Source organism: Lytechinus variegatus, chromosome 5 (genome assembly GCF_018143015.1).
Source record: "Lytechinus variegatus isolate NC3 chromosome 5, Lvar_3.0, whole genome shotgun sequence".
NCBI classification, from domain to species: Eukaryota; Metazoa; Echinodermata; class Echinoidea; order Temnopleuroida; family Toxopneustidae; genus Lytechinus; species Lytechinus variegatus.
In genome coordinates, this window is record NC_054744.1 from 20,894,320 (window position 1) to 20,915,690 (window position 21,371).

The window sequence follows — 21,371 nt, forward strand, 5'->3', positions numbered from 1 at the left end:
GGTACAGGTGAACTACATTCGGCAGCAAAGTCTATCAAATTTTGACTTGACTAAAATGTAGAAATATTTACCACATATTGGCAAATTGTAATGGAAATTGCTGAATAAAAATATATGGGTGATTCCACGGGGTTGGGGCAATTTTTGTGACATACGGCAACTACAAATTCATGTTTTTCAAACCAGGCAAATATATTCCAATAATGGCATGAGCAAAAAAATGATGTCCCATCCAGTATTACATGTATTTCTCAAAGACCATTATTGCAATTTGACTCATGAAAATTTCTTTCCCATGTAAAAACAATATTTGATGTCCATGTAACAGTGGTCGATTTTTGTATGCCTGTTGCTTCAAATTTATAAAATATTTCCATATTTAATGTGTATTCCTGAGAAAAGAGAACAATTTCTTATTGATGGCTCAAAAGTTAACCACATCTAAATTGATCTTTATGGTGAAATGCGAAGGTGGATACCTCCGTTACATGGACATTGCATGCAAACTTTGCCCCAACCCCATGGAATGACCCATATAATATATAGCAAATATCTATTGCACCTTATCAAGAAAATTGGTTTGCAATAGAGATGGCATGATGTTATACCATCAGTATACAACTTATCTTTCATGAAAAGGCTGCAATTCAATGGCTTGCAATTTTTAACACTAACCAAAAATGCAATACAACGGAGTATGCAACATCATCTGCTCTCTAATTGCATAAATGCCATAACTTTTCAGTGACATGGTTGTAAAATTTTTATTCAATTTTATCCAATCAACTCGATAAAACAATAAAATATTGTTACTAATGGTCCCCCGATAAAAGCTTGCTTATATCTTTGTAATATTTTATATCTATATGTTGAAATCTTAAAAAGAAATAACCTAACCCTATCTAGGCCGGGGTATTTTGGGAGTTCATATGGCCGGGGGGGGGGTCTCCCAGGCCCCCCCCCATGATCTTGGCCGTCGAAAATTGGCACGATCGCGCCGAAAATTGGCACGCGGGTTGCCTGGGACAAAATCTACTAGGTTGTCTCGTAATTTATTTCATCCGAATCGCTATTAAGTGATAATGCTAATTTATGCGCAATTAGTATGCGAAATCATACTTTTTCCTCGAACTCCCTAAATAAAGCTCCAAATTTACTAATTTTTGGTATAGAAACTCTTTGTGGTGTTCTTAGCAAGTGTACATGAAAAAAAACTGCGATATCAAATAATTTTCTTATGTATTTTATTTTTGCAATTTCTTATGTATTTCTTTGTTTATTGACCTTTTGTTTTTCATTGTTTTTTCAATAAAATTTATTGGGGACTCTTCTGTGATCATAAAAAGCATAAAATAAATACATTTAAACCAGCAAAACTAAAAATAATCATACATTTATGAATTTTGGTTGAAAACACAATTTGCATTGAATTTGTACACGAAATCACGTTTTTGAGCAATTTTTGGTCTGACATGCACTTACACAATGTTACGTAATTTCGGAACCACGTACCCAGGTGACTTAAAGTTGCGGAAGACTTGAAAGTACATGTAAAAAGTCAGCGAGCGGCGCGGTCAAAAAATTTTGCACAGCGAAAATATTGCGTGATTTGTTGAGGGGGGCTTCCGAGGCCCCCCCCCCCGGCCTAGATAGGGTTAACTTACACTTACTGCATACATGTACAGAACACCAGGGCCCTTGGATTTTTTTATCTACTTACTGGGGGTGCTGATATGAATTTGAAAAGCTTAAACAAAAAAGTTTTCACTACAAAATAAAGGTCATTTCAGTCTCGATAGATTGGAAAGCCCCCCCCAAAAAAAAAATTAAAGTTTTACTACAAAATGAAGGTTACTTCGGGACCATTTCCAATTTTTTTCACACCTTCCAGAATTTCAGGGGGTGCTGCCTATGGAGAATGACGCAGCACTCCCATGAATATCCTGGGGGCTTCAGTCCCGTTTCCCAGGGCCATGTCACAATACCTTGGGACAGTACTATACACAAAGAGATGTTAAACAAGTGTGATTTAATATGCATTCAACTTATAAAATGAGAATAAGTATTTGCCGCAGGGAGTCAAATATATTGCTGTACACACGCGTGACCCAAAAAACAGGTGTAAAGGGGTGTTTTTTCAGTTTTGGATGTGGGATGCGCATGCACTCCTGGGTATCAAAAACACCGATTTAAAAAAATGGGTACTTTTTAAAGACTGGTCAATCCAGGGGTCAAACGTATTAAGGGTATGTTCTTTCCCCAAGCTTTTCCCGGGGTAATATTCTGGCGACTTGTACAGGGGCCAAAATGAGTAAATAAATCCTCGCAAAAAAATTGTCTAGGGGTTTATTTTGCACACACAATTTGCAGCAAATAGATACGTGTCCAAACTAATTATAACAAATCAATGTTCAGCTTGTAGCTGCTGAATAAATTCTGGTTGGTTGAAACAATGTCTCACTGCAAATGGCATTGACTTCAACCTCACTTCGTTTGAGTGCTGCACAATGTGGGCAAATCTCAATCTGTTAATAGTACAGCAGGATATTTGTACCCCAAAATGGTTTCTCATTCCGACTTATGTAAAACATGATCTTGCATCAAAATGTTTGAAATGATGCCATAGTAGATGGATAATTTTATAACTATCTCTTTGTAATCAAAGCTTTGTTATCATTGGAAGCATATTCCAAATATATTTCATACATTTAGGTACATCAGCACAAAATTATAATACCATGAGAAAATACACAATCATCAAAATTTACTGGATTTCTTCAGGTCATAAGAATGCAGTAAAACTAATGAAATGTAAAAGTTAAAGGCACAAAATGTTAAGTTGTCATTTCAATGAAGTCTGGGTTATTGTTTCCAAAATAAATTCATGTGATTTGAGGCATAGTTCACTCCAAAAAAATATCACTAGATGATGTATCTTGATTATTTGATATCATTAGACACTTGCATCTGACATGATCTGGACGTTGTCAAGTATAGCAAAACTTTATGATATCTTTATGAGATGACATTTCATTGCCTGAATGTAGCTCTTCTATGGATGACTACGATAAGGTATCTATTGCTTTGCAAATCGTCGATGGGCCTCTAACTGCCTGACAGCTTCTGCTTTATCTGGGTGTTGGAACTCGGAGCACAAAGCAGGTTTTCCTTGAAGCTCTGCCATCTGAGGACGTAACTTCTGCTTCCTTGACACTAGCTGAATGGTTTCTTCCATAAGTTCTTCAACATAATCTTTAAAAAAATAAATATAAAGAAGAACATATTTGCAATGATTATGGGAAATGTAATCCCAGATAAACAAATACTAATACTGTGAAAACAGGGAAAATCAACAGTAAAAAAGGAAAGTTTGAATTACAAAATTTCAATACAACTTCGTGAAAAGATTAATCTACTTAATTATGACGAATGTATGGTTTTCCCTTTGGACAGTTATATTAGATGTGTAAATAAAAATGCATCAGAAGTAAATCTTTTTATTCTAATTAATGTGCTCACAGCCTGATAAGGTTTTAAAAAAAATTGGGTTGGTTAGTCTGTGGTAAGTTCACATAAGAAAATACAAATGAAAAGTCAACAAAATAACTCACAAAATTTTTATTAATTTGATTTTCATGATGGAGACCCTTTTTAAATTTATGGATAATTTTACAGACAACACTGATCCGAAGAAGCCTGAGTGAATTGAACTACACCGAGTTACATAACAAAAGCATCCTTTTTTAAACTTTGCAATCTTGTATATTTCCTGTTTTTTCTTCCTCTTTCTTTCACTTCTCGAGAAATCATGAATCAAAAGGGGGCTGTTGTCTTATTCCCCTGTCATGTGCTTTGCTGAAGCCAATATTTATTCCAAATGCTTGAATTCTACCCCTTCTGCACCTGTCATTAATATAATACAACTTACTGAATGTGCATGTTGTCAACACTCTTGATACAGTGTGTCCTCCTGCCTTGGCCTTTGGAAAGGTGATCTTGTACATCGGCATTCCATCTGTAGTGAGCGCTTGGGTTCGATCAGCATTCTCATTCCAATGCATTTGTGCAAGGTAGAGTCTGACAAATGTCAAGAAAGCAAAATGTAGTAATTAGGATCATTGATAATAGAGTAGAATAACTTGAAAATACACAAACATAAACATGTAATAATTGAAAAAAATATAAAACACAATCATTCTTTATGGTGTCATTTTACAATCTTTGTTATTGCTACAATAAATGAATTTGAAATGCCTTACAAATTCACAATGCTATCAACATGCTGTCCCAGTAACAGCAACAAGCAGTAAAGCTCTTTATTTTTTAGCATACTAAATATCTTACCGGCATAGCATTCCACTATGTGAGAATGCCAACATTTTGGGACACCAATATAGAAGCACACTATGGAAGGCCTCCACGGAACTTGTCTGCTCAAGAGGAGACATCTTCTTCATGTCGTTCAGGAACCTTGTCTTCATTACCTCTTGCATCAACTTCTCATAGACTTTAGTCCCTGAATAAAAACACAAAAGAGCATGCTTTTAGTAAAAATATGAAAATACATCCAACGGATGTGACCGCTCTCTCTGGAAAATACTAATACATGCAATCAAATAAACCAAACCTGAATCTACTAGACTAATAGCATAGCTTGCATTTACTTTATGCAATATTCAACAATCACAACACCATCCCCCCCCCCAAACACATGTGATGATGAGAACACAATATATTTCACCTTCTTTCATCCACTCTCGTTGTGGATAGTCTTCACTATGTTCACACTTGGGGAAAATAGCACTGTGTTCTTCATGGATGTTCCTGATGTGGTTCTCAATGGATCGGAACTTTGCTACCATCAGTTCTCCATCTCCGTCCGGAGTTGACATCGCACTCCAGTAGACATGGTTCACGATTGCTGGTTTCCACTTCCCTGCAAGTTCACAGTCTTTCAGCTTGGCCACAACTAGGATCTTCTTCTGAATGCCTGGGAAATAATGATAACAATAAAATAAGTACAAGTAAACTCATGTTTATTACCCTTATGTTTCCAAAATGAATACTGGAGTTTATAGAAGTATTTACATGTAAATTAAGAGCTAAGTATAGTCAATCGCAACATTTCATCTTACTGTTTTAAAAGTGGTTGACAGCCTCCTCTGATAACCAGTTCAAAGAGAATTAATGTTCTAGAGACCCCCCCCCCCCAGAAAAAAAGGAGCTGTGTGTGTGTACCACCTGAAACCAAAAGGAAAAGGTGCCATATCAAATGACAATCGGATCAGATTCTCACATTTGGCTGTTGGTTATCATAAGTTTCTATATTTATTTCAAATTTGCCCTTGCCGTACAATAAAAAATAATACTTACCCTTAGCAATATGCCAGACATCATATCGGTGGTCAATCTCAGGATAATTTTCACGAATCCACTTTGCGACTTGGGCATGTCTGTCAGTAATTAAGGTGCCAACAACGAGACCCTTGCTATACAAGTTGGCCAAACCTCTGGAGAGTCCCTCTTTTTCCATGGCATTACTACTTTTTACCTCATTGGACTGTAATAAAATAAAGTAACATAAGATTTTAAACCTGCTTCCATTCTTTCGTACTTCTAAAGTCTTAGAATGTTGAAAACAATGGTGAAAAAAAGACTTGAAAACCTTAAGAAATATGCAATGAAAATATTCATCTCTGGCCCCTTTTTTGATACTTCATCAATCAATTGAAAGACTATTGAAAGTTGCTTTTTATAACAATCTATATTGAGTCATTATCAAACAAATAATATCAAATATATCAAACAGGAAAACTCAATTCCCAAGTCAAGTCCATGTTTTCTCCTCTTTTTAAATTGCTAATTAAACTCCTTTTTAATTTAATTTCATTACCCCCTCCTAATATCGTTTCTTTGCAATTTTGTTTTAACTGTCCCAACATTAAAACTGTCCAAGTTACAACCCCTGTAATGAAAGAAACTATTACCTTTATAACATCAATTTGATTGTTGATTTCTTGTCATTATCATGATTATTATAACAAGGTCTTACTCTCACCTGAACTAGTTGGACATCAATCACCTTCTTCGTCTTCATGTCCATGAATGTGTAGCTGCCAAATTTGGCACTGTGGCCTGGGGAGTCAGAGCGGCCGTCTCCGCCTATGATCAGCTTCTCACCCGGCTTTATTCTGTTGAGCAGCTGATGTTGTTGGCGCTGTGCCACTCTTATTATAGAAGGTTGGAGGTACTCCTTCTGATGATCCAAGAATGTTTGATTAGAAATCACCTTTAAGTTCATATGATTCAGAACTCTTAACACCTTTGTTGGGCTTGCCCCTCCATACAAAATGGCAGCAGAAAGCAGCAGGTTTCCTGCCATTACATTTCCAACTTTAGGTTGGCTGTACCAATCGTAGACATGGCTACATCGCTGGCATGTGGCAATTATTTTCAGCTGCGATCCATAACACTTTGGACGTACTTTCTGAATATCCACAGACTGTGACAAACAATTCCTACAGACTTGGAAGAGGGCAAGAAGCTGGGTTTCGAAAACTATATACTTAGACTCCTCCCAAATGTTTGTAGGTTGATCTCTGTATAAAAAGATATTTTTAAAAGAGACAATGATTCCATGTGAAATTTACAAAACTAGTGACAGTGTTTTTTAAAGTAATTTGATGGTAAATATTCTTTGAACAACTCTCATGAAGTTTAAATGGTAAAGAAAATTAAGTCATTATTCCAGACTGTTCAGTGTGAAAAAATAAAAATAATTTAATTTGACAAAGAAAATAAAAAATTAAGTTATAATATTGCAACTATTATTCACGACTTTCTCTCTTACTTTTCCTTCGTCTAATTCTCGGGTTGAAAAGCACGCTCTACAAAAAAAATCTTGGCTCTGCTGTAACACAATAGAAAATTGACAGCTTGTACTTTGCAGAAATAGAGTTGATCAATTATGACAAATCATTCTAGTTTATTGATGCCATTCTACTCACACATCTTGAACTTCCTCATCTGGACTGTCAAGAGGGTCGTAAGTCGGATCTTTCCTTTCATCATCACCAAAAACATCATCGTCATCATCATCATGGTCATCTTCCTCTTGCTGTTCTGTCATAGGTTTGCTTTCGGTTGTCTGTGATGCAGCGTCACAATACTGAACTAATGATGCAGTATCAGGCTTGCTATAGATATTCACTTGTGTTCCTGAAAATAGAATCACACAATATATAAAAATCGATAATTAAAGGCAGATTCTTCCTTCTTTGTTTTTTGTTGCTTTTGGTCTTGCTTGATCAATCCTAGTTCAGAGACAGACCTGACTGCTATGGTGCATGTTTTGGAAATGTTATTACAACAATTACATGTACATTTTATAGCTATGAATGGAAGGATAAATTTTACTTTCACTAAATAATTTGGCAAAGCAGATAATGAGCTCACCTCTAGAAGAAGTCTTTGGCTTCACCTGTACTTTGCAAGATCGCTGTCCTTTTCCGATTCCTACTCTATGATGTACCATCTAAGAAAACATAAATATTTACTTTGAATATTGGAGTACACAGATTAAAATAATACAAGGGGAGGTATGAGTTATAACAAGTGAATGCCTCCCCCCCCCCCCCTCCCTTACATATATTCAGATATCAATGGCACCTTGAATTGGGGTGGCAGGTGGGCCGTATTCCTTTCAAAATAATAAATTTTTTTCTGAAATGTTTTGAATAAAATACAATGTAAACTTTTTGAAGTTTAAAATCATAGGTGGCGGGGGGGATATGATACTTATATGGGACCCGTCCCCCCAAAAAAATTGTGGTGGGGGCACGGTCCCCCCTAAATTTTGTTTAGATATCCTTTTTCTTTGACAAGCTTGTCAAATTTTTTACCTGTGTCCATCCAAAAATTTCAGGTGGACCCCCCCCTAAAGTTTTTGGCTTATGCCGCCAATTTGTAAAATAGGCATAACAATAAAAACATGGGTGATCTTTTAGGCAACAGAAATTTTTTTTTAAATCTGAAAAAGTATTGATAGAAAAATGTTTTCGATTTACCTTTACAGAACACTGCTCTCCTTTTGACCGGTCCAAAATGTCTCTCTCCATTTCTTTTCTTTTCTCCTCATCTACCTTTTCTTCATACTCCGTACATATTGCATGGATTTCCTAAAAAAAAACCCAAGGCATTACATGCAGGTAACCTTCAGCAATAAAAATTAGTATTTATCTGAATTGAGAAAAAAATATGATATCATATAAATATATGTAGGCAAACATGTATCATTTCACACTACGAATCTAGGGATTTGTGAGAAACCGTTTGAATTGATGTAGTCTACATGCATATTTATACAGTCACAAAAACTCCTGTTGGCCAAAATCCAACACATCAACCCGCTCCTCAGAAAATAAAATTTTGGTAAAATTAATACAATAATTATCACAAGAGGGGAGGGGCCTGGCCTGGGTAGGGAGATGATCTTGCCTAAAACTTGATCTTGTTTAAAACTTTTTGTTTTAGTAAAAGCACTTGAGAACAGACGAGGGTCCTCAAAACGGGTGAATGAATTAATCTTCTTGTTGAATAACAACATGCATGTCATAACCTTTCCAAGATTTTTATCCCACATTCACCATGTTCTGCATCCTCAATTTTGGCCAAAGAATACAATTAATTTCTATTATCAATTACAGATCCAATAAATAAAACTGAGACTACAAGTTACATTGTGGATATTCTAAATCAGATTTTCTTCTGTTTTAGTGTTTGATCCTTACCTTTCTCCTCACAAGGGCAGACATCTTCCTCTTCCCACCACCAGTGGCAAGACTCTTAGTCTGTCTCATGCCACTGCCAGCATCAAGCTCTGGCTCTTCTTCAGCAAGGCCATGGATGTGGACTTCTGATATACTAGATGCACCTTGATCTGCTTGTGATGGTGGCGATGTCGAACTCGTTGGAGCCTCCCCACCATGCCCACCCAAGGGCGAGGCACAGATTGCTCCCGACTGTTGCATTGTTGGGGCAGGCACAAACCACTTGGGTGGGAAAGGGTGCTCAGCAACGATGACAGTGGGGAAAGCATCCTTTTTCAGGTTGGGTGATTTTTTTCTAATTCCGTGTTTGTACATTTGCACTTCAGTGTATACGTAGTCCGCTTCCACAAAATGGCCACTGCATAAGTTAATATGTTTATACGATTTGGCTTCAAACTTGCGTTTACGTTTGATGAACTCGATCCAGGACTTTTGGGTGCCGGTGAATCTCTCTCCTGGCTCTACTGGCATACTCCCTGGCATCCTATGTACAAAAAACCCATCAAAGATGGTGTTGCTGCATCCTCCTGCATTGCAGCGAGAGCCACATTTTCTTTTTTTCCGTGGCCCAGGCTCGCTGTCACCGGCTGTCGACGACGGCACATCCATACTCAAATCGTGATAACTTCTGTTATAATATAGCCTTTAGCGTTAGTTTAGAAGATAGCTAGACTACGGCTACGTACCAAATAAAAGCAACCCTCGGCTCAGGTCGTCACATCACATGCACTAGACTATCTTGCATTGAAATGCAGCATGTACTGTACGCTGCACTGCTGCACAGGTGAGCTGAGCTGAGCTGAGTGCATGAACTAAAAAAAAAAATCAAGTCCACGACCACGACGTCACGTCCAGGCAGACTAAGAAATCGGCTTCGCATGTACTTACAAAGAAGTGAAACTCTGTATATAGGCCTAACAAAAATATGTCCGTAACAATGAATTATTTAAGCATCAAAATCAACTCCGAGTCACGATCATCACGAGCAGCGTGTAAGAGCAGACGATAATGCAACGACGGTATTGTGAAACATGTGGAATAGAGATGCACTCGTTCTGTCAGATTGAATATTGATCTCCTTATGCTGACAAAATTACGAATTTGAGGATTTCGTTATTCATGAAAAAATATGTGATTACATAAAAATAGTTTTTATATTATAAATAACACCTTAAATAATATTTTTTTTTAGATAAATTAAAATAAGAAAGAAAATATCAACCCCAACATTCGCAGTTCGATATTGAGATGTAAACAAACCAGCTCGATGGGGCCGAGCGAGCTTGCTGCGCTGCACGTGCAACTAGTGTGCACAAATGTTGTGAAAACATTTCTCAGCTCCGTCACGGTGCCCCATATCGCCCCCATCGTATAATGAAGGACCACAATAAGGTAGAATTCGATTTCAATTCATCCATCCTCTAATAATATTACTTCATACATCTATTGTAGAGGTATATAACTGCCTAACTTTTTCGTAAAGCTACTGTAAAGTGTAAAAATATCCAAATTTGCCGAGCATTGCCATGGCCTTGCTCATTTGGCATTGCAGTGAGTGAGTGTGCCTCGGGAAGAAAATGTAGTCTAGAATATTTAGATTTATTCAGAGATTTTATCTCAAAAGAATTGTATCCTGACTCAAGTGGATCTATCTTGTTTTCTTCATAATGTTATTTCGCAGTAAATGTTATCCTATTTCCATTCGCTTGACCACATAAATGTAAGTCAAGTAGGAGTAAAGTTGCAATACACACACAGAGTCAATATCCACACAGTCACAGGGACAACACCAGTACCGAAAGTGACGTCATCAAATATCACCAATTTCGCGGACGTAATTCCGTGATTCCGAGCATTCAGGAGAGAACTATAAAAGTAACGATTATCGGACTTTCATCGGGTTCCATGATAAATGAAGTACACTATCATGTTCTCCTGATTTTCAGCTTTAATTTCATATATAATTCGCCATTTTTGTAATTTTCAATACATTTCTCCTTTAACTTTGTAAAAGAGATGGAATGGTTGATTCTTACATTCGAATAATCAATCATTTCCCTCTTTACCATGTTTACAGTTTCATTTAAACGAATGACACAGTCGTATCGCGGAGCTGCTATTTCCGAGATAGTAACTCATTGGACTGATATGCTTTGGATCAGTATAAAAATGGCAGAGGTAATAATGGCAGAGGTAAAAATGGCAGAGGCATATATCGCAGAGGTAAAAAAAAAAGGCCAGAGGTATATATTGGCAGGGGTAAATAGTGTTAGGGGTAAATATGGCAGAGGCATAAATGACTTGTCAAGGGTAATAATAGTTATCATTCCACTGACATTTTTTCGACGAGTGATGTTGTGCATATCATTTCGGTTTCGTTACCGTTAATGAATACGAAAAAAAGAAAATCACACATACAGCGATATGAGGTGTTTTTATATTCATTATTTGCCAGAAATGCATGTCACGGTTCGGCATTTTATCATAATGTCTCCATCGGCCTAACAATGCTGTTTACGAATTTGGTGGAGGTGTACCGTGAAGGCTTTTAAATAGAAATCAAAGGGCAGATATTTTATTTCATTCTATTCATCAGAAGCAAAATGAAGCTGCACCGGTCCAATTCATCTTTTTATAACATTCATTTCTGTCTGGCCGGTTTTTGTGATCCAAAGCTTCGAGATATGACACAAACCGTTATTTTGGGACAGAAGAAAAAAAAACGTTGTTTATTAACTATCATCATTTGGGGTTGTAATTTTTTTCTGACCTAAATAAACTTCATTGTGTTGGAATGAATATTTTTTTATTGTTCCCCTTCTGAACAAATACCCTTTCATTTTTGAGTGAAAACATATTTTCTTGGCTGTTTTACAAACCAGCACCCCATATCTCTGTCTTTTTTGCCTCTGCCATTTTTACCTCTGCCATTTTTACCTCTTGCATTTTTACCTCTGCCATTTTCCCCTCTGCCATTTTTACCTCTGCCAATTTTACCTCTGCCTTTTTACCTCTGCCATTTTCCCCTCTGCCATTTTTACCTCTGCCATTTTTACCTCTGCCATTGTTACCTCTGTCATTTTTACCTGGCACCTTCATGTATGCTTTAACACTCCCACTTTCATTGTACACAGACTGCATCATGACTTGTGTATGAGAGTGCAGTCCCAAACAAGATTGTTGTGATGTTTCTAATTACATTTCTATCATGAATATAGTTTGATATTTCCTTTCAGTAACGAGAAGTTTTATAATAACCCTATCCTTTATACAATATTCTATAATTTCCAGGTTTTATTCTGCTCCAGTTGACGCTATGGCTTTTAACCTTCCTAACCATCTATCTTCTCGTCCTACCTATCATTAACAAGGAACGAAATTGGGTTTGGACACTTATAAGGAATCAGTGGTAAGGGGAAAATCTTAAATATAATTATAATGATAACTATAGTTATTATTTTAGTATAAGTGAATATACATGTATAAGTACAAGGATTAGTGTGATGTATAAGTATCTGTATAAGTATATATCACTACGGAAGCATATAAGCATTAACATGATTAACATTAGTATAAGTGTAAGTAAAGCCTAAGGATAAGAATAAAATTGTACTTGAATCAGACGGAAGTGTAAGCAAGCATGTATGAAATAATATCATGTATGGAAAGCAGTACGTTTCAAAAACTTGATCATTCATCATGTTCATCAGCGTGATTTAAATGAATATGATTAAAACTTCTGGATGTTCGGGCAGATTGCAATAGTTAAGGACATATCATTAGTTGAAACTAGTAAACCATGCCATTAAATCGACTGTTGAGGTGTTCAATATGATATTTTTTCTGTTCTCTGATCTTTTTTGTCCGCAGGTTGTCCGTAGTTGTATATATGGTTGTGTATTACAGTCAGGTGATCTCAGCGAAATTTCTATTTCTTCAGCAGCGAGGAAAAGAGCTCAGTATAGACAATAGGTGAAACATTTCATTTTGATTTTTGTCATAGTGTTTCGTTCACAAACTATTCTTGTTAAGGGGAGGGAGTCCGGATCCGGAGGAGGAGGAGGAGAAGAAGAAGAAGAAGAAGAGGAGGAGGAAGAAGTTGAAGAAGAAGAAGAAGAAAAAGAAGTAGAAGAATAAGAAGAAAGAAGAAGAAGAAGAGGGAGGGGGAATGAAGAGATAAAGAAGTAAACAGAGAGGAAGGGAGAGGGAAATAGACTAGATCTATTAACCATGTATTCAACTTTACCAGGATTTTGTACGCCAATTAGAAAAAAAACAAAATTTTAAGTAATATTTTTAATGTCCCCTTTACGAAAATTGATCATTTAACACTATCATTATTCAATTCAGTTCAATTCAGCTCTTTATTCCATTTCCATTCAAACCACAATACAAAATAATATAAAGTAATATAAATCAAGTACACATTTTACAGACGAGCATTCTTACTTCGTAAAACAAAAAACAGTATAATATTGAGCATAAACGGAAATGAGGGGTTCACTAAACCCCAAAGCTTGTAAAGTGTGGATCCCTTGGCAATAAAGAAAATATTTTCGACTTTCCATATGCGTGTATAAAGGAAAGGAAAAAATATTATTTGATTGTGTTATAATGTACTTTGATTTACAGGCGACTTTTCCATGTCCAAGTGTATTTCTTCTTCTTTGTCAACGTCATCATCGGTTTGGCATCTTGCCTTCTTCGGATATTCAAGTCGGTCCTTTTCGGTTTATTATTGGTTGGGCGGATAGACCGGTGTTTATTGATGAGGGGCTTCGAGTTATATGATTCAGGTAATCAAACGACTCTTTGACATACCCCTTTCACCAATTGGCACCAAATAATGCACATAACATAGAGCTGCAATTCTTCTTACAAGTTAAGAGTTAATAGACCATTTATGATGATAAGACTGAGGTATCAACTGAGGTATCGCGGGAGGGGGGGGGGGGGGACATATTGTTCATGCCGCGGATTCCTCTTCCAATGGTCACAAAAACGGAAATTAAAGAGGAAATTGAATAAGTGGGCTTAAAAGTAGAGTGAATAAAAGTTTATTCTAACTAACAGCCAAAGAAGCAGTTGGAAGGGGCTGGATTTTAGTGCCTTTCTCCTGGTTAAATGCTGAAAAGGAGCAATCTTAGCATTTGCCACTGAAATATTCAAGGACATGAAATATTTGCGGGTTTTTTTTACTTCTTACTTCAGGTTACAAGGCGTATTTAGGATTTCTACAACTGGAAGTTGCTCACACTCATCCTATTGTGATTACATTCTGCCATTATCTTCTAAAAACTCAGAGGGATAGGAAAGAAAAGGTCTTTGAATTCACTGAAGATGAAGAAGGTAACTGGTTTCTGGTTCTTTTGCAAGTAGCGTTTAATTTGTTATTAGGCCTACCTAATAAACGATCACTTTTAAGGTCAACAATTCTGACTACGCGATGGTATGTGACCCAAAACCGGACCTGGGACCGTGGCTGAATCGGATATAACAGTCGTTGTGTTGCAGTTACAACTACTAGTACTAGGAAACCGACTGGAACCCAACCACTGTGTAGTTTCACTTAAAGGGGAAGTTCACCCTGATAAAAAGTTTATTGTAAAAATAGCAGAAAAAATAATAAAAAATATTGCCGAAGGTTTGAGAAAAATTCATCAAATAATTAAAAAGTTATTAGAATTTCAATTATTTGATTTGTGACGTCATATGCGAGCAGCATTCCTACATAGCGAATGGTAAAAAATCAATGAAATGTCATTTTCTCAGAAAATTGAAAATGGTTTTCACTGTAACTTTTGTATATCAATAGACAAATCATTTCACACCCGATCATGAAAAGAAAACAGAATTAAGTCATCAGGAACCATACAAAATTTGAAATTCATACATTTTATATTATATAACACATGGGGCAGCTGCTCGTTTATGACGTCACAAATCCAAAATTTTGAACTCTAATAACTTTCTTAATCTTTAACGGATTTTCCTCAAACCTTCACCAATATTTTTTACTATTTTTTCTGCTATTTTTACAACAAAGTTTTCTTCAGGGTGAACTTTCCCTTTAAAGTAAGTGTAGTCGGCAAACGCCATGACACACAAAATCAAGGAAATGGAACGAGTTAAAATGATCAAAGTTTAGTATAGATAGCCAGCGACGCCATAATCTGTCGTCTATTAAGGCCTAGTCAGTTGTTGGAGCGGTCGTGGAGCAGTAGGGAGAGAGGGTCGAATTTCGCTCACAAAATTTGGGGGAAAAATTAAAAAAAAAAAACAATCGAAAATGGTGAACGGTAGCGAGCAGTGATTATTTCTTCTCTCCACTCCACGACCGCTCCAACAAACGCTCGGGCGGTGTGACCAGGCCTTTATGCAATCACTAACGTACCTATGGGGGAGGGCAGACTGCCCCCTGACGTTTCACAACCAATGCAAGGGACGTATCCCTGCCCCCCCCTGACGAGTCACAACTTCACAACTGACTCGTCAGGCCCCATCCATTGAAGTTGAAAACTGTTTTTTTTTTGCTTGTCAATTTTTTTTTCTGGTACGAAATCCTTTATTGTGGTTGAAGGTTTTTTTTTTTTTTTGCTTGTCAAATTTTTTTGCGGACGATTGTGCCCCCCCCCCCCGTGGAAAATCCTAGGTACGCTACTGAATGCAATATGCCTGTTCATACAAGCTAGGGAAAGTACACTTGCCCGTGCATCTTTTCATTCGACCAAGACAGAGTAGCACTGTTTGTTTGCCGCCCTCGAAAATAGTGATTTATTATTTTTTCTTTGATTTTCCTTAACTTGATTTTTAAAATATGCAATTCAAAGAAATATTGACATGATTCTTGGAAAATTATGGTCCATGAAATAAATCAATTTTTATTGATCGGTTGATAGCATTATGCATATTATTAAAAAAAATCACACGCTATCTCCTTCATCTCTGACATCTTTTAATATCTTATTTCTTTCAGTTGATATTCCGATTCCAAAAAGAGTGAATGTAAGAGCACGAAATCGTTGGTACCTTGTCTATACCTTAATACGTAACCACCGTCTGCTTGCCGAACGATTCGATGCCATACTCAGCGCAAAGAGAGACGAAGTAAAGAGACAAATCGAAGAAGAGAAACAGAAGAAGGATGAGAAAGTGGTGAAGGAAGCGGTGACAACATTCATCAATGATGACGTCGTCGAGAGCGACGGAGTTAGAGAAGAGGTGAGAACGGGCGATGACGATGGCGATGCCGTAGATGAGGTCGCTTGCATGAACTCGTCAAATTTCAAGTTGAAAGATATGGATAGTACGAGAGATGGTGAACGATTGGCGCTTTTAGATAATTCAGCCGCCAATTCAAGGACTAGCTATAATGCAATACATCCGAAGTAAAAGGTATTAGCTTGGAGCTACTACACAGTACATGTATAGCCCCCATGGTATAAGCATAGACCCAACTAGGGTCCATGGTATAAGGGTGTAGTAGATGAATTCATCTTGCTCATGAAATTAATGCAGGACTATGATAATATAGCTCTCATCGTGCCCATCACCACCATGACGACATTCTATGCACCATCATGTTGCAGTGTTCTTCTTAAAAACTTGTTTTCAGTTCTTGAGTTAACGGGTACAGTTTTGTGAACATACACTTCATCTTGTCTTGTGCGTTTTGTTGTTATGGTCGTAATTGTTTTATCACTGAAATGTATGCATTTGAGTATTATTTCATGTTGTTAATTGCCTATTGCTTGAATCGGCGTACATATTTTCATGTTTATTGTTATGTTTTTATTTGATTAAAGGGGTGGTCCGTGTTGAAAATATTTATATCTAAATAAATAGAGCAAAATCACAAAGCAAAATACTGAAAATTACATCAAAATCGGATAACAAATAACGAAGTTATTGAATTTTAAAGTTTATCAATATTTTGTGAAAACAGATATGCAAATCGTCATGAATATTCATTAGGTGAACTGATGATGTCACATCTCCACTTTCCTTTTACTTATGTTATTACATGAAATCACAAATTTGTCATTTTTTTTTCTTAGATGTGTATGATGAAATAAGTTGCTGCAATAAATAACTAACAAAATAAATAACTGTATTTAATCAGTTGTTAATTGAATAATAGAATCATGCCAAAATCTTTCAGAAAATTGGATTTTCAATTTAAAAAAGTAATTTCTCGCTGTCTTCGCTCGCTCACCACATCAGATTGTTTTCCACATTCGCAAAGTTGTGCCGTCTTCAAAATAATGTTTGACTCCTATACGCTACTGGCAGAAGCCATTGTCGGTAAAAAAAGGTATTATTTTTCAAGCAATTAGAACATTGACAAAAATTATCTGAAAAGGGATTTAAAATATACAGAATAAAGAATACTAAAAAGAAAACTGTTTGGTTATGCACTTTTACAGTAAGAAAGTTAGGTCAGTCCCCCCCCCCTTATCAAGACTTCTTATGGAGCCGATTATGCTTCAGCTAGTACACTATTGATGAAAAAAGTTTTGTTACTGTTCTACCATGAAAAATGCAAGCGTAACCTAAGCGTAGTTAAGATTTTGCGTAATCAAAGTAGTGTTAACGTCGCCGTCAGTCTTGCCTTAATTTGAGTTAAGTGATAACGTCGATGCAAATTGATTTCATTTAAAATGGCTTCTGGACAAGTGAGGGATCAGAAGGAATGGTTGACAAAAATAAACATGTGGAACAAAAAACAACAACATGGTTAAAGCAGTTGCACTTCATAATTGTTCTTGTACATAAAGGAGATGTCTTACAAGCAGTTCTTCTAAATATTAATAACTTTCTTCATCTTTAATTGATTTTCTTGAAACCTTCACCAATGTTTTTTATTATTTTTCTGCTATTTTTACAAAAATATTTTGGCAGGGTGAACTCCCGCTTTAAATTATTGTCACTGTATTCATTGTCTGTTTCATGTGCCTGTAATAATTTTATGTTTTCATTAAAGATTCGTTATGTGTGTTAATTCATGTGTCACAAGTATTGTCTTCTTCAATTAGTTCCACAATACATGTTATGTGTGTTATTTGTCTCAGAACCTCATTCATATAACTGGTATTGCAGTGCCAAAGTACATGTATAACACGGTAGACAGTGTGTAAAACAAGAAATATTATCTGCCAAGCAAGAAAAAAAAAATAAGGGAATATAGGTCAAAAGTCACTACCATAGAAGCATTAACCCCCTCCCCCTAAAACAAGAGTGGGACAAGGCCCCCCTTGTCAATCCACCCGTGATCCCAGCCCGTGATGATGCATGCTCATCACCATTATCAGAGAGAGAGAGAGAGAGAGGGCGAGAGAGATGGGGGAAGGGTTCGTGGAAGGTGTGGATGGGTTTGAATGAGCATGTAATGGGTGGAGGTTGTTACAACCGATCGCATATGTCGCAGCAACGCATAATGTCGCAGATTGCGACATTATGCCAAGATCTGCGACATTATGCCAAGAGCGTCCGACGCATAATGTCACATGTCGCAACGCATAATGTCGTAGCAAATTGTCAACGCATAATGTCAAATGTCGCAACGCATAATGTCACAGCGGTATTTTCTTAAGGACTCGAGCTACAGATAAGATATAAAATATGCTTTCACTAAGTATTTTGGGACACGAGAAAGAGAATTACTAGTAAGTGATTTGGAAATCAGGATAATTCTTTGTATGGATATTTATCGGTTTATTGCCATTTCGTCTACTGCCTTTTTCCCCACTATCGCATGGTCTGATAACATTCCGTCTAGTTAGTCAGGTATCAACATAGTCAAATAACCATTTCGTCTAATTACCATCTCGTCTAATAGCCAGTTGGTCTAATAGCCGTTTTGTTTATTATTATTTAGTTTAATTGTATTTTTTTCAATTGGTCCAATGTCCACTTTGTCCAATATCATTACATTTTGATCTAATAGCCAATTGGTCTGCTCTCGATCATTTCGTCAATGTTCCATTTGGTCTAACTTCAGTTGGTTCGCTATTTTGTCTAAACCCATTTCGGTTAAAAATAGTTTGGTATCGTTGCCATGGATCCAATCACCATTAGATCCAATCACCGGTTCTAGGACAATTACCCCCCGGACAATCATCTTCCGGACAACTACCCCCTTACAATTACCCCACCCCCGAGGACAATTACCCCCCCAAGGACAATTATCCCCTGAGGACAATTACCCCCGATAATTATTACACCCCGGACAATTACCCCGGACAATTACCCCCGAGGACAATTACCACCGGACAATTACACCCCGAACAATTCCTCTGAGGACATATACCCCAGCACAATTACCCCAGCAAAATCTCCCCCTCCCTTCTCTCCGGCATTGATGTTAGAATCAAGCGTGACCCATTGTAAGTCTACTTGCCACCCCCCCCCCCCCTAAAAAAAATGGCGGAGCAAAAAAAAAAGGGGGAGAAATAAAGAAAAGAGAAGGGGAAAGATAGAAGAAAAAAAGAAGAGGAAATAAGAGGAGTAAATAAAATAAGGTGAGGGGAAGACTTCACTACAGTATATAAAATTTTCTGTCACGCCTCGCGCTCGCATTACCTGTTCGATGAGATTCATATCTTGATCAATATTATATAAATAGTGTACAATCTATTGTACAATATACTGGATTATATGTACGACAAATATAAAATTATCCCGAGTGCAGGTTTATTTCACCGAGGCCGAAGGCCGAGGTGAAATAGGCTTGCACGAGGGATAATTTTATATTTGGAGTTCATATAGTCCAGTAATATTGTATGATAGAACGTTCACTATTTATTATAGTAAATAGATCCCTTAATCTAAGCCCCCCATCATGGATTTTGCCATCCAAAAATCGAAAGTTATATTGTACATATGTACAATATAACTTTTTGAAGGGAGGTCACGTGGTACAAATCCAGCCAATCACAGCTCGTATTTTACTACCACTATTTACTATAGGCTGATATAGGACTTAAATTATCAAGTTTTCAAGTCAATATACAAAATATAATTCAGCTCGGATATCGAGCTTTCATTATTTTTTTTCATTTACAAAAGAGTTCTGTACAATGTCCGGGTTTTTTTTTTTGTCTGAATATTAATATTTTCAGCTTACACTGCGCGGTCACATTATTTGATTTGCGAAGTTCCTATTGTTTAATATTATATAAATAGTGTACAATCTATTGTACAATATACTGGATTATAATATGTACGACAAATATAAAATTATCCCGAGTGCAGGTTTATTTCACCTCGGCCTCGGTGAAATAGGCTTGCACGAGGGATAATTTTATATTTGGAGTTCATATAGTCCAGTAATATTGTATGATAGAATGTTCACTGTTTATTATAGTAAATAGATCCCTCAATCTAAGCCCCCACCCCCCCATCATGGATTTTACCATAGTCTAGATCTAGATGGCATACGTTCTTCTTACCTTATATTTGTGAAATTCCAATTGAACACGATGAACTCCTAATTACATGTAGCAACAAATGAACTCCAAACAGTCGATGAACTCCTAGGCCAGTTGAATGAACTCCAAACAATTAACTCCAAACAATGAACTCCAAAATAATGAACTCCAAATAGACAGTCTAGATCCATAGATTCCAATCCAAAAGTTTAGAATGACAGAAATATTTACACAAGTCTTGGTCTAACTTAGACAGTTTAGGCCTAGACCTAGTCTAGTAAGTATGTTGAAAGTTAGTTATTTTTGATTACATACAATTTTGACCTTACAATTGTTGAAGTGGAGGTGCAAATTAATCGATATTCTCCCCATTCATTTAACACGGGTTTTGCCATCCAAAAATCGAAAGTTATATTGTACATAATATGTACAATATAACTTTTTGAAGGGAGGTCACGTGGTACCAATCCAGCCAATCACAGCTCGTATTTTACTACCACTATTTACTATAATTATGTATAGGCCTACTTCTTTATAAATTTTCACAAACGAGAGAAGGGGGGGGGGCATTTTGTGCTCGGGTATATGTCCTCAGAAGTACTTGTTTCTGGGGAGTAATTGTCCAGGGGAGGGGGGTAATTGTCCTCAGGGGGTAATTGTCATCGGGGGTTATTATCAGGGGGTAGTTGTCCTTAGGGTGATCGAAGGAACATTGACGAAATGAGAGCAGACCAAGTGGTTATTAGACCAATTTGGCTATTAGATCAAAATGTAATAGAAGTAATGATGTTGGACCAATTGAAAAAATACAATTAGACTAAATGATAATAAACAAAACGGCTATTGACTAACTGGCTATTAGACTAGATGGTAATTATACGAACTGGTTATTGGACTGTGTTGATAGTTGACTAACTAATGGTAAACGAAATGATATCAGACCATGCGATAGTGGGGAAAACGGCAGTAGACGAAATGGCAATAAACCGATTAATATCCATACCAAGAGTTATCCTGATTTCCAAATCACTTAATTCTCTTTCTCGTGTTAAAAATACTTAGTGAAAGTATATTTTACATCTTATCTGTAGCTCGAGTCCTTAAGAAAATACCG

The 21,371-nt window shown here is 36.7% G+C and overlaps 2 protein-coding genes across 3 annotated transcripts in view; one reads left to right on the top strand and one right to left on the bottom strand.

Moving 5' to 3' along the window:
* Positions 1-21,371, top strand: part of LOC121415700 (stimulated by retinoic acid gene 6 protein-like) — a 38,141-nt gene that overhangs the window by 13,943 nt on the left and 2,827 nt on the right. Inside the window, exons 14-18 of one of the 2 annotated variants that reach the window (XM_041609008.1) lie at positions 12,120-12,237; positions 12,699-12,800; positions 13,461-13,624; positions 14,040-14,177; positions 15,805-16,223. In XM_041609008.1, coding sequence (XP_041464942.1) covers positions 12,120-12,237; positions 12,699-12,800; positions 13,461-13,624; positions 14,040-14,177; positions 15,805-16,220 — 938 coding nt within the window. In that variant the 3' untranslated portion in view covers positions 16,221-16,223. The remainder of the gene's footprint in view (positions 1-12,119; positions 12,238-12,698; positions 12,801-13,460; positions 13,625-14,039; positions 14,178-15,804; positions 16,224-21,371) is intronic. The other variant, XM_041609007.1, reaches the window with a different exon arrangement.
* Positions 1,436-9,459, bottom strand: LOC121415701. The gene is made up of 10 exons (XM_041609009.1): positions 8,790-9,459; positions 8,067-8,177; positions 7,456-7,534; positions 7,008-7,218; positions 6,059-6,599; positions 5,374-5,560; positions 4,742-4,990; positions 4,345-4,516; positions 3,929-4,077; positions 1,436-3,252 (listed from the first exon to the last, which is right to left on the bottom strand). Exons 1-10 carry the CDS (start codon positions 9,435-9,437, stop codon positions 3,077-3,079), a joined length of 2,523 nt encoding a protein of 840 aa, XP_041464943.1. The 5' UTR covers positions 9,438-9,459; the 3' UTR covers positions 1,436-3,076.